This window comes from Stegastes partitus, unplaced genomic scaffold (assembly GCF_000690725.1).
Source record: "Stegastes partitus isolate 25-593 unplaced genomic scaffold, Stegastes_partitus-1.0.2 Scaffold310, whole genome shotgun sequence".
NCBI lineage: Eukaryota > Metazoa > Chordata > Actinopteri > Pomacentridae > Stegastes > Stegastes partitus.
The window spans coordinates 57622-76911 of NW_007578041.1; the positions used below are offsets into that span (position 1 = coordinate 57622).

At 39.9% G+C, this 19290-nt stretch overlaps 1 protein-coding gene across 1 annotated transcript in view; it reads right to left on the reverse strand.

Moving 5' to 3' along the window:
- syne2b (spectrin repeat containing, nuclear envelope 2b) overlaps nucleotides 1-19290 on the reverse strand; it is a gene marked incomplete at its 3' end in the record, with an annotated part of 179900 nt that overhangs the window by 57243 nt on the left and 103367 nt on the right. The window contains exons 68-82 of the mRNA XM_008283420.1: nucleotides 19134-19274; nucleotides 18271-18447; nucleotides 16308-16445; nucleotides 16041-16226; nucleotides 15839-15952; nucleotides 15553-15705; nucleotides 15339-15455; nucleotides 13909-14034; nucleotides 12590-12700; nucleotides 12020-12100; nucleotides 10740-10898; nucleotides 5604-5828; nucleotides 1210-1434; nucleotides 787-897; nucleotides 251-381 (exon numbers count right to left, since the gene is read on the reverse strand). Coding sequence (XP_008281642.1) covers nucleotides 251-381; nucleotides 787-897; nucleotides 1210-1434; nucleotides 5604-5828; nucleotides 10740-10898; nucleotides 12020-12100; nucleotides 12590-12700; nucleotides 13909-14034; nucleotides 15339-15455; nucleotides 15553-15705; nucleotides 15839-15952; nucleotides 16041-16226; nucleotides 16308-16445; nucleotides 18271-18447; nucleotides 19134-19274 — 2195 coding nt within the window. The remainder of the gene's footprint in view (nucleotides 1-250; nucleotides 382-786; nucleotides 898-1209; nucleotides 1435-5603; nucleotides 5829-10739; nucleotides 10899-12019; nucleotides 12101-12589; nucleotides 12701-13908; nucleotides 14035-15338; nucleotides 15456-15552; nucleotides 15706-15838; nucleotides 15953-16040; nucleotides 16227-16307; nucleotides 16446-18270; nucleotides 18448-19133; nucleotides 19275-19290) is intronic.

The following is a 19290-nucleotide window of genomic DNA, read 5'->3' on the forward strand; positions in this document are numbered from 1 at the left end:
TTCACCAAACCTCCATTTATTATTTTTTCCAAACCCGTGAAACGATAAAAAATATCCCTTAAATATGTCAGTAAAAGCTGCTACAAACAAACAAACAAACAAACAAACAAACAAACAAACAAACAAACAAACAAACAAACAAACACTAAATTCTGCTTCATGTCATCATATATTTAAGGTTCTATAGAAGCACTCATCTAGTCAGAAGACAATGATAAATACTGTTCATGTGTCTGAATATGATCCTGACCTGTGTGTCAGCAGTTCTGGTTCTGGTTCTGCGTCTGGTTCTGCTTCTAGGCTGAAGAGTCGAGCTCTGCTTCCCTGCCTGGCGATGGCCCGAGTCAGACCTTTCTGCTCCGACAGCTGTTGCTCCAACTCCTGAGCAGGAAGTTTGGGTTTAAGTTCTGTTGTTTGATGTTCGTTCATTCGTTCAAACTCAGAGCACATAGAGGTGTGAAGGCCTCGTTCACAATAAAGAGATGTTGACACACAAACAACAAAGTTAAACAGCATCAAAACAGTAAAAGACAAAGTCAGCAAAATGATCAAATGATGCGTTTCTCTAAATGTTCTGTAAAAACCTGAATAAAAAAGAAAAAGAAGCAAAAACTTCACATTTTGGTCTATTTACTAAAATCCAGCTGTAAAATTATGTTTATATTCGTCACAGCTTCAGAACATCTGTCTGTAAAAGCTGATAAGAGACTTTATTCCTGAGTTTCAGACGGTCTGACATGTTCAAACAGATTCAGTGGATGTAAATGTGAGAGCGGTGCTTCAGACCTTCTGCTGCTGCAGGCTGCTCTGTCTCAGCAGCTTGTTCTGTGGCGAAGAGAAAATCTCCTGAACGCTGCTGCTGCGCCTCAGTCTGGCCTCATGGGGGCGCTCTGACGGCTGAAGAACAAACACTTTCAGGTGAAACACTGATGATCTGATTAGAGTTAGGAAGCCTCACGCTGATGTGCTTTCGTTTCCTGTTTTACAGTTAATGTCATTAATTATTGTTAATATTAATGCTATCTGTTAGCATTGTAGCTAACTGGATGTCAAACTAAAGCAGAAGAACTGAAAGAACTTCCCCTGTAGGCATCAAAACCATGAGAAACACATTATAGACACGTCCATAGTGAACAGTGTTTATATATTGATGTAAACGATATTGTTTTAGGTATTAATACATGAACATAGAGTTGACATGACCCGTACCTGCTGCTGAGGTTCTCTCTGGTTCATCTTCTCGTCTCCCTGTTTGTTCTGCAGCAGCTTCTGGAAACAGACCAGGTTGGACTTCAGAAGCTCCAGTCTGGAAGCCAGAAGTTCTGCTGCCTCCTGCTGGGATCCCACAGCTCCCAGTTCACCCAGCTGCTGGTCGGAGGCCGGACCGAAGGCCGAGAGGCTGGAAACCTTCTGCTCGAGCTCCACAAACGTCTCCTGCAGAAAAACACACACCAGGTTTTACTTTGGTTGCTGCTGCTGTTTCATAATCTTTCCTCTAAATGTACTTTTATGAGCTCTTTAACTTCACTTAGTGCAAAACCTCCCCCTGAGGTTTCAGCTCCTTTAACTTGATTTAATTTAACCCTGAGCTACTTCAGCATGTGCACTTCAACGTTTGTACTACTTTGTGGTCTAACACCTGAACTCTGTCTTTGTTCTGGAAATCTTTTCCTTTAGATTTGTTCGTCTTTATTATTTAATTTTTTTAATCTACTTTATGGTCTGTCAAAACACGTTGTGCAAGTTGAGTCATTTTGGAAAAGTTTAAGTAATTCTAGACAAGTTTTAAGTAATTTAGACAAAATCTGAGTCAGCTTTGAGCTAAGTTTTTGAGTTTAGTTGTAGTACCTGATTGTTCCACCAGGTAGAGCCTCTTCCTGTTTAATACCGTAGAGACCAGAGGAGGTGTCACTCAGACTACAGGAAGTTCATGTTGGCAGCAGAGAGAATTGTGGGAGATTAGCTAGCAAGTGTCAATGTGGTTTCGAATCACTGTGGACAATTTAAAAGCAATTTTTTGACAAATTTAAGTCATTTTAGACGAAAGTTTAGTCATTAAAAAAATAAAACTCTTTATTTTCTAAATTCTGAAAAAACATAAACAAGTTTTGAGGACTTCAGACCAATTCTGAGTCATTCTGGAGAAGTTTCAGGACATTTTAGTCGAGTTTTTGAGTTTAGCTGTAGCACCTGGTTGTTCCACCAGGTGGAGCCTCTGACTGTTTAATACCGTAGAGACCAGAGGAGGCGTCATTATTTGTCATTATTATTATTTTTACTAACTGTGTGATTTAGAGGCTCATGTGATGTTTATAATTACACATCTTTAATATAAAAGTCTTTATCATATATTTTTGTGTGTTCTGTGGATCTCAGTGTTCGGAACGTGTTTTGTATTATGATGCACCGACCAACGATAATTCAGGGTTTTAGGACCTGAATGTCACCCTTTCATTCACACTCCTTTGCTGTTTTATTATTATACGACACCTTTACAACCCGTTTAGCCTCATTTCCAGCCTCCTTGCGTTCAGCAGGTCAGCGGTGAATAAAGCAGCGGTTAAACCTGCATCAGGACTCTCCAGGAATATTTGAATAGGAGACGAGATCTGATCGGTGGCTGTTTGTTTTCCCACAAAGCTTCATTCAAATGTGCCGTGTGACCGTGAGGCCGCTTTAAAGCTCTGAAACTTTAATGGAGGCTCGAGTTTCACCGTCGACGTCAACGAGGGAAAAAAAAACCCCCGCAGGAGCTTTGAATAAAGATAAAACTGAAACACGACGGGATCAACGGTGTCCCAGAAATAACTGAGTGTACATATGGACCTTTGAACACAATCACTTTAAAGCACAATGCTGGGAAAAATAAAAATAAAAGAAGCAAAAATCTGGCAGCCATGAAAAAACAGAGTATCGTCATGTTTGAAAACCGCAAAAACACTAAAAACAACAGCAAATATCTGTAAAATAATGATGTTTTTAGCTCAATTTAATCCAGTAAATACTGTAATTTTACAGGTAGACTTTATGAAAGAATAAAATAATGATTGCAAAAGTACAGATTATTGATGTGAACATTATTTACAGTATTGGTATGGTTTTTTTTGTTTGTTTGTTTCAGTTCAACATGTAAATTTCCACCACTTTTCAGCATTTTTTAAAATATTTATTATCTGTAATTTAACAAACCTGGAAAAGTCTGTGACAGTTTAAAAAATATTTACTGTTTTTTAATCCTTAATATACACTTTTTATATGAGCAAAACAATGATTGATTTCTTAGCTGATTGAAATACCTATAAAAAAAAAAAAGCGTAAATTTATGGTCCAACTTTGTGTAAAAAAAAAAACATATAAAAAAATAAAATAATATATATACTATATTGTTTACAGTTTTGCCTGTTTTTTTAAAAAATGATTATTTTATTTTTTTTAGGGTTAACAAGAAAATAATAGTTTTATTTTGTGACTCTCAATTATTTGTCATTAATGTAAAATTTTTTAAAAATAAAAAAATTTCCACAGTGTAGATTGTTCAGTTGTGAAGTTGAGTTTCAAATATTAAATCATAATTCTACTTCAAGATTTCTTTAATTTACCTCAATTCCACATTTCTACATTTTCTTTCTCTTTTAATTTTTTATTTAAAAAAAAAATAGATTTCTTAAATTAACTGTAAACTGATCAGAACAATGTTGTCACAGCTGAACTACAGCGAGTTAAATGACTCTGTTGGTATCTGTAGTTTAATTTTAGACACTCAAACTAAAATATTTAACTAAATAATCAGCGGCTGTGATCTGTGTGTGTGAACGTTTGTTTAACTGTGAACTCTGAACTTCTACCAGAGCTCGTCTGTTTATGGCTGCAGAGACACTAACATACTGAATATCTGATGTGGCTGAATATCAAAGAGTCTCGTTTGGTGTTTGACTCGTTGGTTTAATGTTTGCTGGGACTCGTTCTGTCCGGTTCCTCTCACAGCAGCTCTGATTGGACTTCAGAGGTCATAAAACCGAAGCAGACGACAGTTAATGACCTCTGATCGCTGAGACTGAAAACCAGAGCAATGAGGAGGAAACGGTGATAAACAGCAGGATGGAAGCCCTAATCTATACTTTTAATACATTAAACTTATAAAACTTTCAACAGCACTGTGTTCTCATGGCTGCTCACATTTTTGTTCACTTTGTCCCTCAGATATGGACTTCAGATGTTTATGACGTTTGATTATTAGTTACATACTTAAATGATGGTTTTATACAGTTTGTAATATATTTAGCTATCAAAGATGGCAGTAAAATCAAAACAGTAGTTTTTCAAGATGTTTCTAACAGGTTTTACTCATTTTGGACAATTCAGAGAAATTGTTTTGAAAATTTTTGACAAATGTTGAGTCACTCTGGAGAAGTTTCAAGACTTTTTGGTCAAAATTTTGCATTCAGCTGTAGTACCTGGTTGTTCCACCAGTTGGAGCCTCTCACTGTTTAATACTGTAGAGACCAGAGGAGGCGTCACTCAGACTACAGGAAGTTCACGTTGGCAGCAGAGGGCATTGTGGGAGTTTAGCTAGCAAGTGTCAACGTGTTTTAGACAAGTTTTAAATCATTGTGGAATTTTTTTAAGTCATTTTAGACAAAAGTTTAGTCAGTTTTAAGATGTGTTTTTTTTTTTATGTCAAATTCAATTCCAAGAAAATATGAACAAGTTTTGAGGATTTTAGGCCAATTTTGAGTCATTCTGGAGAAGTTTCATGACTTTTTAGTCAAGTTTTTGAGTTCAGCTGTAGTACCTGGTTGTTCCACCAGTTGGAGCCTCTCACTGTTTAATACTGTAGAGACCAGAGGAGGCGTCACTCAGACTACAGGAAGTTCATGTTGGCAGCAGAGAGCATTGTGGGAGTTTAGCTAGTAACTGTAAATGTGGTTTAGACAAGTTTCGAATCATTTTGGACAATTTTTAAGTCGTTTCAGACAAAAGTTTAGTCATTTTCAAGTTCGTTTGTTTGTTGACAATTCAATTCCAAGAAAATATAAACAAGTTTTTAGGATTTTAGATAAATTTTGAGTCTTTCTGGAGAAGTTTCATGACTTTTTAGGTAAGTTTTTGGGTTTAGCTGCAGTACCTGGTTGTGGAGCCTCTTACTGTTTAATACTGTAGAGACCAGAGGAAACATCAGACTACAGGAAGTTCATATTGGTCAGCTGAGAGCATTATGGGAGTTTAGCTAGTAACTGTCAATGTGGTTTCGAATCATTTTGGACAATTTTAAGTAATTTTTGACAAATTTTAAGTCATTTAAGACAAAAGTTTCATATATTCCAGTGGAACGATCAAGTCAAATCCTCTGTCTGGTTGCTGGTTAGAACAGTGACACTCTGCTCAATTTGCATGATCAAATAGTCGATTGCTGATTGATTTGCATCCCTGGAGTCACAGTTTGTTTCTCTTTGTGACTGTGTGACGTAAACAGATCAGTCTTCTATTGAAGCTGATCAGTTAAAAATATCTCCTAGTCATCTTTTAAAAGTGAAACCTCATGTTTAAACTGAGCTGTCTTCTCTGACTCCTGGCAGGTAGCAGGTGGGCGGGGCTCACGGTACCTGACAGGTGAGGAGTCGCTGCTCCACGCTGTCCTGCATGTTGGGTCCGGCGGCCGTGAGGCTCCTCTGGGTGTCCTGCAGCCACAGCTCCAGCTGGGCGGCTCGGTCCAGGCAGGCATGGAGGACGCGTTCAGGGCTCTCCGGCTCCTCCGCTCCCTGAAACACAACAAACCCAGCTGAGCCTCGGAGCTCCAGGACGGCAGGACAAGACGCTCCGATGTGGATCTAGACGGACATGTCTGACTGGCAGCTCTATGTATGACACTGTGTTCCCTCTGACCGGCTCATGCTCGGTCTCCTGTTCCCTCTCTGCTCCACCCACCTGAGGCTCAAACTACTTCCTGGTGCTCCAGTGACAGAAAGAAAGAAAGAAAGGAGGCCTGAGGCTGGAGGGAGGAGCTGTAAACACAACGTAAACACTGTCCTACTTCCTGCTGCAGCTGCCAAAGAAGGACACTTGTACCTGTCCATGTGATATTTAACCCAGTTCTTCTGTGCCTCCTTTTCAGAGCAACTTTTCTGACTTTAACCTCACAGTGCGTTCAGCGTCTGAGCTCTGCTCTGCTTCAGAGAGTCAACAAACCTGCTTTGAATGTCAGAGTTAATCACACGGCTTAACTATTCAGCAGCCGCTGACGTCAGAGAGAGAATGTTTTCTCAAAGGTTCCCTCAAATTATCAGTTAACACCTTCATCACACAAAGCAAACCCGTCAAAGCTGAACTTATCGTGCTCTTTAAATCAGTTCACTCCCTCTGTGTCCGTTATGCAGAGCAACAACCTGCCCCGACAACTAAAAAATATGAATTCATCTTGTTTAAAATAAAACGAGGGCACAAATAAATAGCTTTACAAGTCATTTTTTAGTAATTTATGGGGATCAAAATGTTAATTTAAGAACACAAATGACTCATTTTGACAAGCCGTGCTCCTGCTTTGCCACCTCCTGGGCTTTTGGTGAATACAAATTGACAAACTAAATGCATTTTTGTGGGGGTTTAGCGACCGACAGGCACCACGACATCTGTGACCCTTAATGACCTCCAATCAGACCTCATGTGTTTAAAACTGTGATTAGATTTAAAATTCAGTGGAATTATAACAGAACGACTTTAGTGCATGAATAAAATAGTTTTACAGGCTTTTTTTTTTTTTTTTTTGTAATTTACAGGATTAAAATCATACAAATGACTCAATTTCTGTATCAAAATGAGCACGAATCCCACATTTTCCCAATTTTTGCCTCCGCTTTGCTATTTTCTGGGCTTTTTGTGAATCTAAATTCCCAAACAAAAAATGGAAATGCATTCAGGATAAATGCTGCACAGCAGTAAATCAATAAAGCTTAACTTAGGATCAAACCGCAACCAGTTTTGGACACATTTCAAGTCACTCTGTACAATTTCTAAGATATTTCCGACAATTTATTTTTCTCATTTTGGACAATTCTGAGAAATTATCGACAAATTTTGAGGATGGATTTTAGACCAATTCTGAGTCATTCTGGAGAAGTTTCATGACGCTTTGGTCAAGTTTTTGAGTTTAGCTGCAGTACCTGGTTATTCCACCAGGTGTTTAATACTGTAGAGATCAGAGGAGGCGTCACTCAGACTACAGGAAGTACATGTTGGCAGCAGAAAGCACTGTGGGACGTTAGCTTGCAAGTGTCAACATGTTTTTGACAAGTTTCAATTTATTTTAGACAAAAGTTTAGACATTTTCAAGATGTTTTTTTTTTCTTTTTTTTCCTGACAATTCAATTCCAAGAAAATATCAAGACATTTTGAGGATTTTAGACCAATTTTGAGTCATTCTGGAGATGCGTAATGTTTCAGTCAAGTTTTTGAGTTTAGTTGTAGTACCTGATTGTTCCACCTGGTGGAGCTTCTTACTATTTATTTCTGTAGAGGCCTGAGGAGGCATCACTCGGAATACAGGTAGTTCGTGTTTGGAGAGCTGACAGCATTGGTGGTGGTTTAGCTAGTAAAGGGGCACTTCAGTGATTCTTAATGAGCACCAACCAGAGCTCATGTGATCAATACTGAGTGTGATTGGCTACGACAGGGAACCTAGAGTGTATAGGAGAGCAATATGGGATTAAAGTAATAATTTAGGAGAACAAAAGACTGGATTTCGTTATTGAAATTAGCACGGATTTTTTTACGATCTGCACCCAGCCTTGTCTACCTCCTGGGCTTCTTGTGAATATAAATTCACAAACAACAAATGCATCCAAGATAAATGCAGTGCAGCAGTCAGTGGAGCAAACGTCACATCAAACCGCAAGGTCGTGTCACGACAAAATCATGGTAGCTGGTTATTGTCTCAGTGGATGGGACCTCCGGAGGTTAGGGTTAGGAGGAGGACGGTGCTTTTGGTTTGGGTCATGCTGGAAAGTTGGTGGTGGATGTGGTTTTGTGCATTTTTAAGGCTCTGCTGCTTCGCTGATTGTGTTTCTGGAGGACTTGTGGATTCAAGATGTTGCCACCAGATTTCACTGCTCATCTCTGAAACCTGTATTTTGTGTTTTATGCAGGTGAATGCAGCGTTCACGTGTACTCTGTGTATATAAATGTAAATACACTGGGTCCCCTCATGAGCTCCGGACACAGAAAAAGAGAGACGGAGGAGTGGATCACTGTTGTGGGTTTATTCGTATTCGTGTTCGGTTTTTGCAGACAGAATGGAAAGACAACAAGAGAAACAGCTACATGCTAAGTAATGTGAGACATCTGTGCTGCTCCCAGGCGAAGCCCTCGAACCTCCCAGAGTGGTAGCTTTTATAGAATATTGCATGTTTTTTACATTAAAATCTTTCTTTCTTTTATTCTTCCAGGCCTGTTTAGTCCCCGCTTACAGGAATAAAACTGACAGGTATTCCCATTGTTGATGAGCTGTTTGGCCTTTAAAATGTCAAGATATTCACTTTACTGTCAAAAAGTGGTTTGGCACATAATTCAATATCTTCCATCAAAGTTACCACTAAACTGGGAGTTTGGTAGTTTCCACCTGCCAACAGCAGCGTGTTAATCAGTGATCAGGTCGAAGCAGTGCATTTTCATGGCTCTCAGACATTTACTTAAATAGAAAACCTGTATCGCAGAGTGAAAAATGGATGTTCTGATTCATAACAAAGCAGCAGCGTAGTCACAATAATTAAACAACACACCCCACTTTATTTATATTATATTATATATTTATATATGTTCAGCTTTATAGAAGTACAAACAGCAGATGCGTAGAAGGCGAACAAACAGGAGTTTATTTTAACAGATGAGCTCTGCGTCGGCTGTGAATGAGCCCAGATGACAGTCAACAAAAACCACCGTTCCCTATATGGTACATTATTATAAAACATGGCTCTATTAATACACTTTATAAAAACATCAGAGGAGAAAGGTCCATGCAAAAGCTTAATACAGACTGTTAAAGAACATCCACCCCACATGCTAAATACCACCAGTCTGCCTTCATGTTCTGCTCACGTCAACACTTCTCAGTACGAGATATCGTGCTGCGTCGTCTCCACAAGACCCATTTACTCTCCGTGAGCTCGGTAATCTTGAATGTAAACACAAACTTTGGAAAATCTTTGGCACGAATCTGCTTTGGTTTCGTTCCTCGGTTCTTTTTCATTTCTTTTTTAGAGAGAAACAGTGAGATTTCAAATGTAAACAAAACTTTTTTTTCTTTTTTTTTAAAAAATCCTCTGCCATGTAAATGCACTGAATGTTTAAAGTGACGCGTTTCTAGAGGACGTCTGGAGCTACAAGAACACATCAGGAGCTCTTCACTCGTTTCTAGAAGAGAGAGGGTTCTACGGCAGGTTCTACAAGAAGATCGGCGGTACAGAAAAGCAGTTCTGGAAAAGTCAGAGGCAGGTTCCAGATCTTGTTCTTGAGATATTGATTGAGGCAGGACTCTAGAAAGAGGTTGGATGGTTCGGTTTTACAAAAGCTCCAGAAAGTCTGGAAGAATTCCAGCTTTAAGAAATAAGTCCCATTACCTGTTCTAGAGCATTCTTCTTGAAGATTTGTTTAGGTTTTCTTTTCTAGATGCCTTGAAGTCTGAGCGTTCTAGATACGGTGTAGGCTCAGATTGCAAGGGTTCTACAGGGAGCCTTCTGATCGAGGCCTGACTCCAGATCTAGAGCTGCAATGGCAGATCTAGAAAAAGTTGGACCTTTTTATGCAGTCGTTTAAAAGGCAGGTTTTCTAGTTTAGTTCTCGAAGTTAGTCTTAGAAGTCCCCAGTGTTTAGTCATACAAAAACAAGGGGAGCTCTGGAAAAAGAGTTCTACACCTAGAGTTTTAGATACGGTGTACACTCAGATTGCAAGGGTTCTACAGGGAGCCTTCTAATCGAGGCTTGATTCTAGATCTAGACCTCAATGCCAGATCTAGAAAAAGTTGGATTTTTTTTTAAATGCAGGTCGTTGAAAAGGTAGGTTTTCTAGATCTAGTTATAGAAGTTCATTTGAGAAGTCCCAAGTTTTCAGTTGTAAAAACAAGGAGAGCTCCAGAAAAAGAGTTTTACACCTAGAGTTCTAGATGGGTTGTAGAGTTGGATTGCAAGGGGTTCTTCAAGGAGCCTTGGAATCCAGGGCTGATTTGACTAAGATCACCAAAGTTTAGATCTAGAAATGTTTGGATTTCTTGCGTGAGTTGTAGTAGATGTAGGTTTTGTAGATGTTTTTGGTTCTTGAAATTAGAAGGTTTGTCGCAGTAAAACACTTGGTTCTACAAAAAAAAGCAAGAGTCCAACTTTAAAAAGCACCACACAGAGTTCATGGTTCTAGCTGATCTTAAAGATGGACTAGAAAAAGTTGGAGCTCCAGTTTTCAGTCTCAAAGATGTCATTTAGATCTAGACCAGATTCTAGATAGGTTTTGTACAAAGATGCTGAAGAAGTCATTTCAGGTTTAGCTTTAATTCTAGAACCATTGTGAGTTCGGACGTAGCTTCTACAACAGGTTGGAAGGTCCAGGATTGTTTCAGGACAAGAAGTCTAAGGTTTGATCTACAAGAAGCAGCGGAATCTAGGCCCGGTTCGAGGAGTGTCGGCAGGTTTTTGTCACACAAATCTAGAAGAGGTTCTAGGTTGAGGAGAGGTGAGGAGCTCTAGATCTACGAGACTACACATTTCTGCTGGGAGCCGGAGTCGGCTTTGGAGGCCGTTACGGTCGAGGCAGTGTTTACCATGCTCTCAGGCAGTGACTGAGTTCTGACTGTGGCCAGCGGTTTTGATAAAGCTTCGGATGAACTTGCTTCGGTGGTGTCAGTGGAGACCTCAACATCCTGAAGAAACATGAGCAGGGTTAGAAGATCAGTCAGGTCAGTCAGTTAAATACATCACACAGTCACGCCGACACTCTGTTAAAGAATTATGTCACGTCATGTTAAAGATCTCTCTGCTCTGTTATCGCCATCGTTTGCTGTTTTCAACCCTTTTATTTCAGGATTCTCCAATAAAAACCTTGAATTAATAATATAAACGTCATCTAGATAAACAGCTGATAATAAGAAACACACAAGGTCTGTGAAATGTAAAACCAAGATTCATTAAAAGATAAGTCTGGAGATATTCTGGATTTTTAGTATTGTCGACAAATGCTGCAAAATATTCAAATCAACAGTTTATTTTCTTAACCTGCTACATAAATATAGATTTAAGGGAATAACGGGACCTTTCATGGTACAACATCCATGAGACCACGTTTGGTTTTTGTTTGTTTTAATTCATTTATTTATATCAAATATTTTGTTATTGCAAAATTAAAAAATTTTAGAAAGAGCCCATTTTTTGAAGATCTGAACCACTCACTGTTGAATTATGCATGACTTTAAGCCTTAATACAATTTCACAGTTTGGGTTTAATAACAATTCACCACCTGTACAGTTATTACAAATATGTAAATTATCTATAGAGACCAAAAGCGTTTCTTTGCACCAGGCTGTAACTATGTTTATTTCTGCTGTAAAGTTGGAGTTTTTAACATGGAGGTCTGTGGGGACTTAGAGGCAGCCTCAAGTGTCCATTTGAGGAACTACAGTTTGTAAAAAATATTATGTTATTGTAAATAACAAAAAGCATATATTTGAAAGCTTTAAAGTTTTCACCTTAAAGCAGCCGTGCCTTTCAAAAATGCACAACTTTGAGCTTTAATACGATTTCACAGTTTGGGTTTAATAGAAATTCACCTCCTGTGCAGAAAGTTGTCCATAGAAACCAAAAGCGGGTTTTGAATCAGGCTGTAAAAATAACCTATAAACTGCAGCTTCATTTTTCAGCACCAGAGGTTATATAGTTTTTGGATACCCAGACAATACGTGTTAGTAGGATCAATCTATCCTCTGCTTTTGGTGAGAACTATTACCAGACTTATCTTGACAGAACGACTGATGAAAGTTCAGTTACCTTGCTTTCTGCTGCAGCCTGTCCGGTGCTTCGTCTGGCGGCAGTTTCAGCCTCTCCTGAGACGACGACGGCGGCGGGTTCCTGACACCAACAACGACACGTTATAGAAAAAAACAACCAAACCGAGACGCTGCAAGGCTGACAGAGAAAGCCGGTGCCACACAGATTACAAACGCTGACGCTGCCCTCTAGAGGAAGAACAACCACCAGACACAGGAAAAGAGAGGGGGAATGATTGGAGAGATGCATGGAGGTTCAGGAAGGGATTTAATACGATGAGTGGGGCGGTGGTAGTCGAGGGGAGGAAGGTGATGGAGAGCAGAGCGACCCAGGTCAGAGATTAGTCATACAACGAATGCTTTAATTGTAACTGGATCGCTAATCGGGTCTCAGGTGTGTCATCAGGCTGTCACATAATTTCCTGTAATTTCTGGAAAATGTCCTCCCTGACCTCTGGGTCGCAGATGAGCTTGAACAGAGCCGAGCAAAAGCAGCGTAGGAGCAGAGGAAGAAAAATGCCTGAAAAATTTTGAGTTTTTTTTTTTTTTTTCTCTCCTTGATCTTCTTTACCTCTGGCATAGTGCCCAGGAAAGCATCCCAGAGCCACCAGAAAACACCGCCTCCAAACTCCTCCACTGTCTGCTCGCCCTCAGCCCGGAGCACGACGGGATGCTCACGCTGCTGACACGAAAACACGCTCATGTGCAGAGTCGTACAACACAACATCTGGGAGCAAACATCTGGCTCGCTAACGCTAGCCTCGCTTCTTACACTGGGTTGTTTAGAATACATTAATGGAAGCGCCATTAGCAGGTTAGAAGGTGCCGGTGCAGCCTTTACCTGCACCGTCTAAAAACTGATCGATTAATCTATTAGCTGTCAACTTTTAAATTAATCTGCAGCTGCTTTTAATGACCGATTCATCAGTTTGAGTCATTTTTTAAGGATAAACTTGCTAAATGTGGATATTTTCTGGTTTCTTTTTCCCTCTCTGGCAGAAAACTGAATATCTTTGGAACTTTGGGAAGCACTACTGGGCAATTTTCCAGCATTTTCCGACTTTTAATAGGTTAAAAAATAACCGATTAATCGAGAAAATAAAAGGCGGATTCGTCGGCGTAGAAAATAGTCGTTAAATGCAGCCGCCCAAAAGCCAAATCCAGATTTTCTCTTTTCTTTATTTTGGTAAATTTCAAAATCCTGCATCAAATTTGCTCAATAAATATATGAAATCATGGTTACCAAGCTTGTTTTTTTGTTTTTTAAAGCTTTATTAACCTCGACAAGGAGTTTTGTTTGTTGGATATTAAAATATCGCAAAAAAAAAATCTGGTAAAACGGTTTAAAACATTTTAAAGGATTTCTTTCACATAAACTCTCACAAACTCCCTTAGATTCTTTATTTAGAGGCATGAAATTGAAGCTGCCATCCCTCCAGTAAATGAAACACTTCAACTCAAGACACCATATTGCAGCAATGTTAAATATTCTACACATCTTGCCAAACTTATCTGCTAATATCAGGTATTTTTCAGAAAGTGTTGGGATCTTCTGCAGGTTTGAATGAAGCACATCGACTGAAAATGTCTTTCTGTTAATTAGTGCACAGCAAAACTTTAGCTTTACCACCTGCACTTTTAACAATATCAACCAAAAACAAAAACATTTCCAGTAGAGAAATTAGTAGCTTTAAGCATGCAGAGGAAAAAAAAAAGAATGTAAACTCTGGATTATTGTAAACACTTTGTTAATAACTAATGTGGGATTGATTATACATGCACCACAGAAGATCAGCCTTCTTCACTGCTACATTTAGGTTTCATTGCCTATTTGCTGTGTAGTAAAAGAGGCGACGGTAGAATAAACACCGCTGGATGAGGGTTTCTTACCCAATCAGGTGTCCAGGACTGCCTCTGCTCAGGTGAGGTTCGCTCCACAGTCAGCAGCGTCGCTCCGGATCTCCTCAGGACGTCTTCTTCAACGTGGACAATTCTGATTTGACCCTGTTCCTCCTTCTGAGTGAAAAAAACAAGGTATAGCTTTTGTTAAATTGATTATTTCTTGTTTTTCTACATATAATAACATTGGGGCTCCGCATCATCTTGGAGGAATAACGGATGTGGTGTGATCAAAAAGTTCTGGGACTGTTGCGGTGAAAGTTTCAGGCCTCTACATGTTTTTTGTGGCCTCTCGTAATTGCATTTTTGCAATTTAAACATCACATTCTGTGTTAGTCAGCAGCTGGATGAGGGAGGGCCGTCATGGTGACCAGAGGAGGGTCTTCAGCTACCACCAGGAGAACAAACAGCAGTTTAACAGTGGAAGAGCCGCAATCTCTGAGATCGGAGGAGAGTCCAGAACTTTTACCACAAATGATCTCAACTGTGGCACCTTGTGCTATGAAATAAGACAACTGTTGCTCCCCACTTGCTAGATTTGGCTCTTTGCAACTTATTACACTTGCAAAAAACACAATTATAGTTAAAGGTTCACTGTTCGCACTATGAAATAACACACGTGTTGCTTTCTTCTCGTTCTTCTTGCCAGATTTGGATACTTGTGACTTGTGACTTCTTACTTAGCTGCAAAAAACTAAATTCCAGCTGAAGGTTTGCTGTTTTAACACAGTTCAGAAGATTCACCACTTATAACGGGACTTCCAGGGAACTTTGGTGTTGCAGGAGCACTGGAAGCTGAGCGTCAATGCACAGATTTAAGTTAGGTCTGGATTTAGATTTTTAGAGGCTCAGTCCTGAAACCTGATCGCACCTTAATATCAAAGTCCCAGCACCAGACGCTGGATCGCTGGTGTCTTCACCTTGAACTAATCACCAGGTTTGCGATGTCAGTATTGTCCTGAGGTGGAACCTTTGACCTCAACTGTGGCACAACGCGCTAAGAAATAACACAAACATCGCTCCCTACCTGTTTCATTTGCTAGATTTGCGACTTGTGCTTGCAAAACATTAAATTCAAGTTGAAGTTTCCTCATTCTCGCTATGAAACAACACAACTGTTGCTCCCTACCTGCTTTACTCTCTAGATGTGGCTCCTTGCAACCTCTTACTCTTGCAAAACAAATTAGTTTGCAGTTTTGCTACAGTTTATGAGATTCAGCGCTCACGTTGGGACTTTCAGTTACAAGTGTTGCAGGAGCACCGGGAGCAGAGCAGCTACTACTTCGACAGTTTTGGATTTTTCTAGACAGTCTCAGAACTTGTTGATCGCACCTTTGTAGAATCTGTTATTGAATTCATTGTAAAACACTCCCATACATTTACAAACGTCTCGATCTTCTCGAAATTCCAACCAAACTCACCTCAGCCTCCCCAGAAGTGGATTTCTGCAGCTGAGGCTGAGACGTGGCCTGTTTGGCCGACTGAGCTTTGGCCTGGATTGGAGTCGGAGGTTGCTGGATGAACAGAGCGGGAACCTTCTGCAGAAACATCGAAGCAAAGAAGGTTCAGTGAATGCCACTTTGAGTTAAAGTTTCCCACCGAGCAAATAAATAAACGACTGACTGACTGACTGACCTTTTCCAGTTCGAGCAGAAGTGTCTGCAGCTGGTCCACGACGCTGAACACAGTCAGAGTCTCTTCGGCCTTTTCTGGAAGACAGAGTCCCGGTTTGCACTTCTGGATTTCAGCGACTGTCCTCCTCATCGACTGGATCCTCTGCTCAACCAGCTGAACACAAACAAAGCACAAAAACAGAGAATTAAGGTTGATAAAGACACTGTTTGTATTCCTGATTCCAGTCTTCCCAGAATTTATTCCAAATACAGACAAAACAATCAAACAAACGCCTCTGTCAGCGTACTTTGAGGCTGTCCTCTCGGGGGCTCGGTAAAGACTCTGGAGACGACAGCAAAGTCTTGATCTCAGCTACGTCGCCCTCCATCTTCCTGACTTCACTCTCGATGGCCTCCACTTCCTAGAAATCCATCAGTACAAGTTGGAAATGTAAATAAACAGAGAAGGTGATCAGCGCAGCGATGAAGAAGTAAAATAACAAGACCCACGGCAGCGGCATGTTCCAGCTGAGACAGAGGAGCCGTGAAACTGTCCTGAACGTCGGCCACCCGGTGGTCGGCCTCCAACAGCTGCTCCTGCAGAGTCGTGACATCGCAAACCTGAGACATCTCCTTCAGCACGGAGCTGAAGTTCTGCAGCGTGGTTCGGATCTGTGCCGAGTCGTCCAGCACCATCTGCGCCGCAAGACACACGGGAAAGGTCGTTTAAAAATGTGAAGAAGTAGGTAGAAGGCGAGAGTGGTGCGGCGTACGGACCTGCAGGGCGTGAACGTGGCTGCTCAGACACTTGGCAGTGGTGTAGGTGCAGGGAGCGGCGAGCCACGACTGGGCTTCGGTCATCCAGCTCTTGGAGCTGTTGATCATCTCTTGATGCTCCTGAAGCCACGTGTGGATCTGAACACAAACATTTACTTTAAATACAAACCCAACCAAGTGTGATCGCTGCTGTATTGAATTAATACATTCTTCTCCCTCTGAACTTCGAGTTTCTGGGCAATTATCTGATCCGGTCATGATTTTAGTCACCGTGGGCTCGTTTCTCACTGCAATATAAAGTCCTGCACCTCTGAAAGTAGCTAACAAAATAGCTAGACGTGTAGGGAACTCATAATCTTCTTCTGTATCAGAGTTATAATGGCACTAATCACAGAAATAAAGTTTAAAAAAATGTGGGATTTCTTTCTTAATTCTTTTCACCAGCAGGGAAAATAAAACAGTAGCTTTATATACTATAGATTTTTTACTGTTTATATTTTACAGCCTCTACTAAATAATTTTTTTACTCTATTCTGCTCATCATCTGTAGAAAGATGTTCCACCATGCTGGATGTATCTCCAACAACTGGCTTCTCTGGTCACTCTCTGGTTTCTGAGCCATGCTGCATTTATTTTATCGACTCAAAATATTTTTTTTCTCCATTTAAAAGTGTCCAAAATTATTTAAAACCTGTCCAAAGTAATATAAAATTCCCCAAATTACTCAAAATCTAGTAAGTAACTTGAAAACCGTCCAAAATTTCAGAAAATTTGTTTAAAATGACTGATTTTTGACAATTTGGAGTTTAATTTGTGTCCCAACAGTTTTACCAATATTGGAAAAAATGGTGGCATATTACGTATCTATCTATCAAAGTAAGATCAATTAAAAAAAAAAAATATTACTCACAATTTCTCAAAAATAGCATGAAACGTCTCTAATGTCACATAAAACTGTTCCAAATTGACCCGAATGTTGTCCAAAATAATTTAAAACTTTCCAAAATTATTTTACACTTGTTTAAAATGACTCAAAATTAGTTAAAATGACAATTTTCGATCATTTCGGACACTTTTTTTGTCATTCTGGCCAATTATGAGTCCCACAGATGTTACAAACACCTCTACAGACTTTTTCTGTCTGCTCTGCTCATCATCTGTAGAAAGATGTTCCACCATGGGATGCAATTTTTAACAATAACTTGCCTCACAGCAGCAGGTTGTGGAGCTCAGGGGGTTAAAAGAGAATTCTGGTACACTTCAACGTGACGTGTTTGGCATTAATGTGTCCGTTGCGGCTCTATAATGACACTAACTTTGCACCGTTGTAGAGATTCCCTGAAACGGCATTTAGCAACAGAATTAGCATAAACTTCCTGCTGCTTTCCAAAGAAAACAGGATTAATTTGCTTTAGCTGATCGTATTTAGAGTGCAGGGAAGTTTATCGACGCTGCAGATTTATTAGTTGGAGTTTCACAGTCCAGTCAGACTGAAAACAAACATTTAAAACTCACTGTGACGCTGTTCACGAGCTGTTTTGTGCTGCTAAATATCTCTAAATCCCTATGACAGAGGCGTAGAGTGTGAAGCTAGTACGACCCATAAATTCCAGATTAAAATAAACCAGAATGATCTTTGAAACTCCTGAAAGCAGAACGTGTGAATTGTCATTTTGGAAAAACCCTCCAAGGCTGCCAGAAATTAGAAATCACAACAACACTTTGACACAATAAAGTGTTTTTGAGTGAGTTTTGATATTTGTGAGCGGAACAACATGAGAGTTTTGCAGCAATGACAGAAAACTAATATTCTAAACATTAATTAAATATGCAGGTTAAAACCTTGAACACCAACGAACACAAACAGTCGTTACGTCTTTGCTGTTTGACACCAAACAAGTTCGGAGACGCTACGACTTCCCATCGTGACTGACAACACGTTCAGATGTAGGAACTCTCTCACCTTGCTGAGCAGCGTCGTCCTCTGTTCTGCCTGCTTGGCCAGCAGTGAGTGAAGCTGCTGAACCTCCACCAGCCTCTCGGTGAGGATCAAAGCCTCCTCAGGCTTCTCCAGGTCCTGCATGGCCACTTCCAGGGCGGCCAGACGGGAATGCCAGACGTCCAGCTCGTCCCAGACACGCTGAGCAAAGAGATAAGAAGAGCAAGACGAGATTTATTGGTGATACTACAGAAAAGAACCCCACGAATTATATGACTTTCAACCCTCTAAATCCCAAATATACAATAAAAAGAATCCTGTATAAACAGTTAAAATCTGGCAGGAAAGAAGCCTGAATAATGAGCAAACAACATCAGAATACTGAAACATTTGAAAACTATTTTTAAAAAATCCTAAATTAGCAGCAAATATCGGTAAAGTAATGACATTTTTAGCTGATTTAAATACAGTTAATTGCTATAATTTTACAGGCACAGAGTTGTTGATGTGGACATTTTGTACAGCAATTTTATTTTATATTTTTTCAATGTTCTACGATCTGTAGTTTAACAAAACAGGGAAACTTTGTAAATAACCGGTAAAAATATATTTACAATTTTTTAGTTCTGAATATAAATACTTTTTCTTTCAAATAACTGCAATAATCTGTGAAATAATGACATTTTGATGATTTAAATAGGGTTAAAAATCATGTAATTCTACCGTAAAACCTAAACTAGGGAATTACCAGTTATTATAAGTATTATTGTACCTGTTTACTGTAAATTGATGACGATGATCAACACTTTTTTTTTTCCAGTGATTTTGCCAGTTATTGTCTGTCATTGAACCAAACAGAGAAAATCCACTGAAGCGCCACCACCCACCTTCTGGGTGACCTTTGCTTCAATCACGGTTGGACTCCTCTGTTCCAGTCGGTTCTGGACTGACCTCAGACCAGCCTGGATCTCCGACAGTTTGGCTCCCAGTTTGTGGACCGGACCGCTCCTGGCCACCGCCTCGCCCACCTGACCGACCAATCAG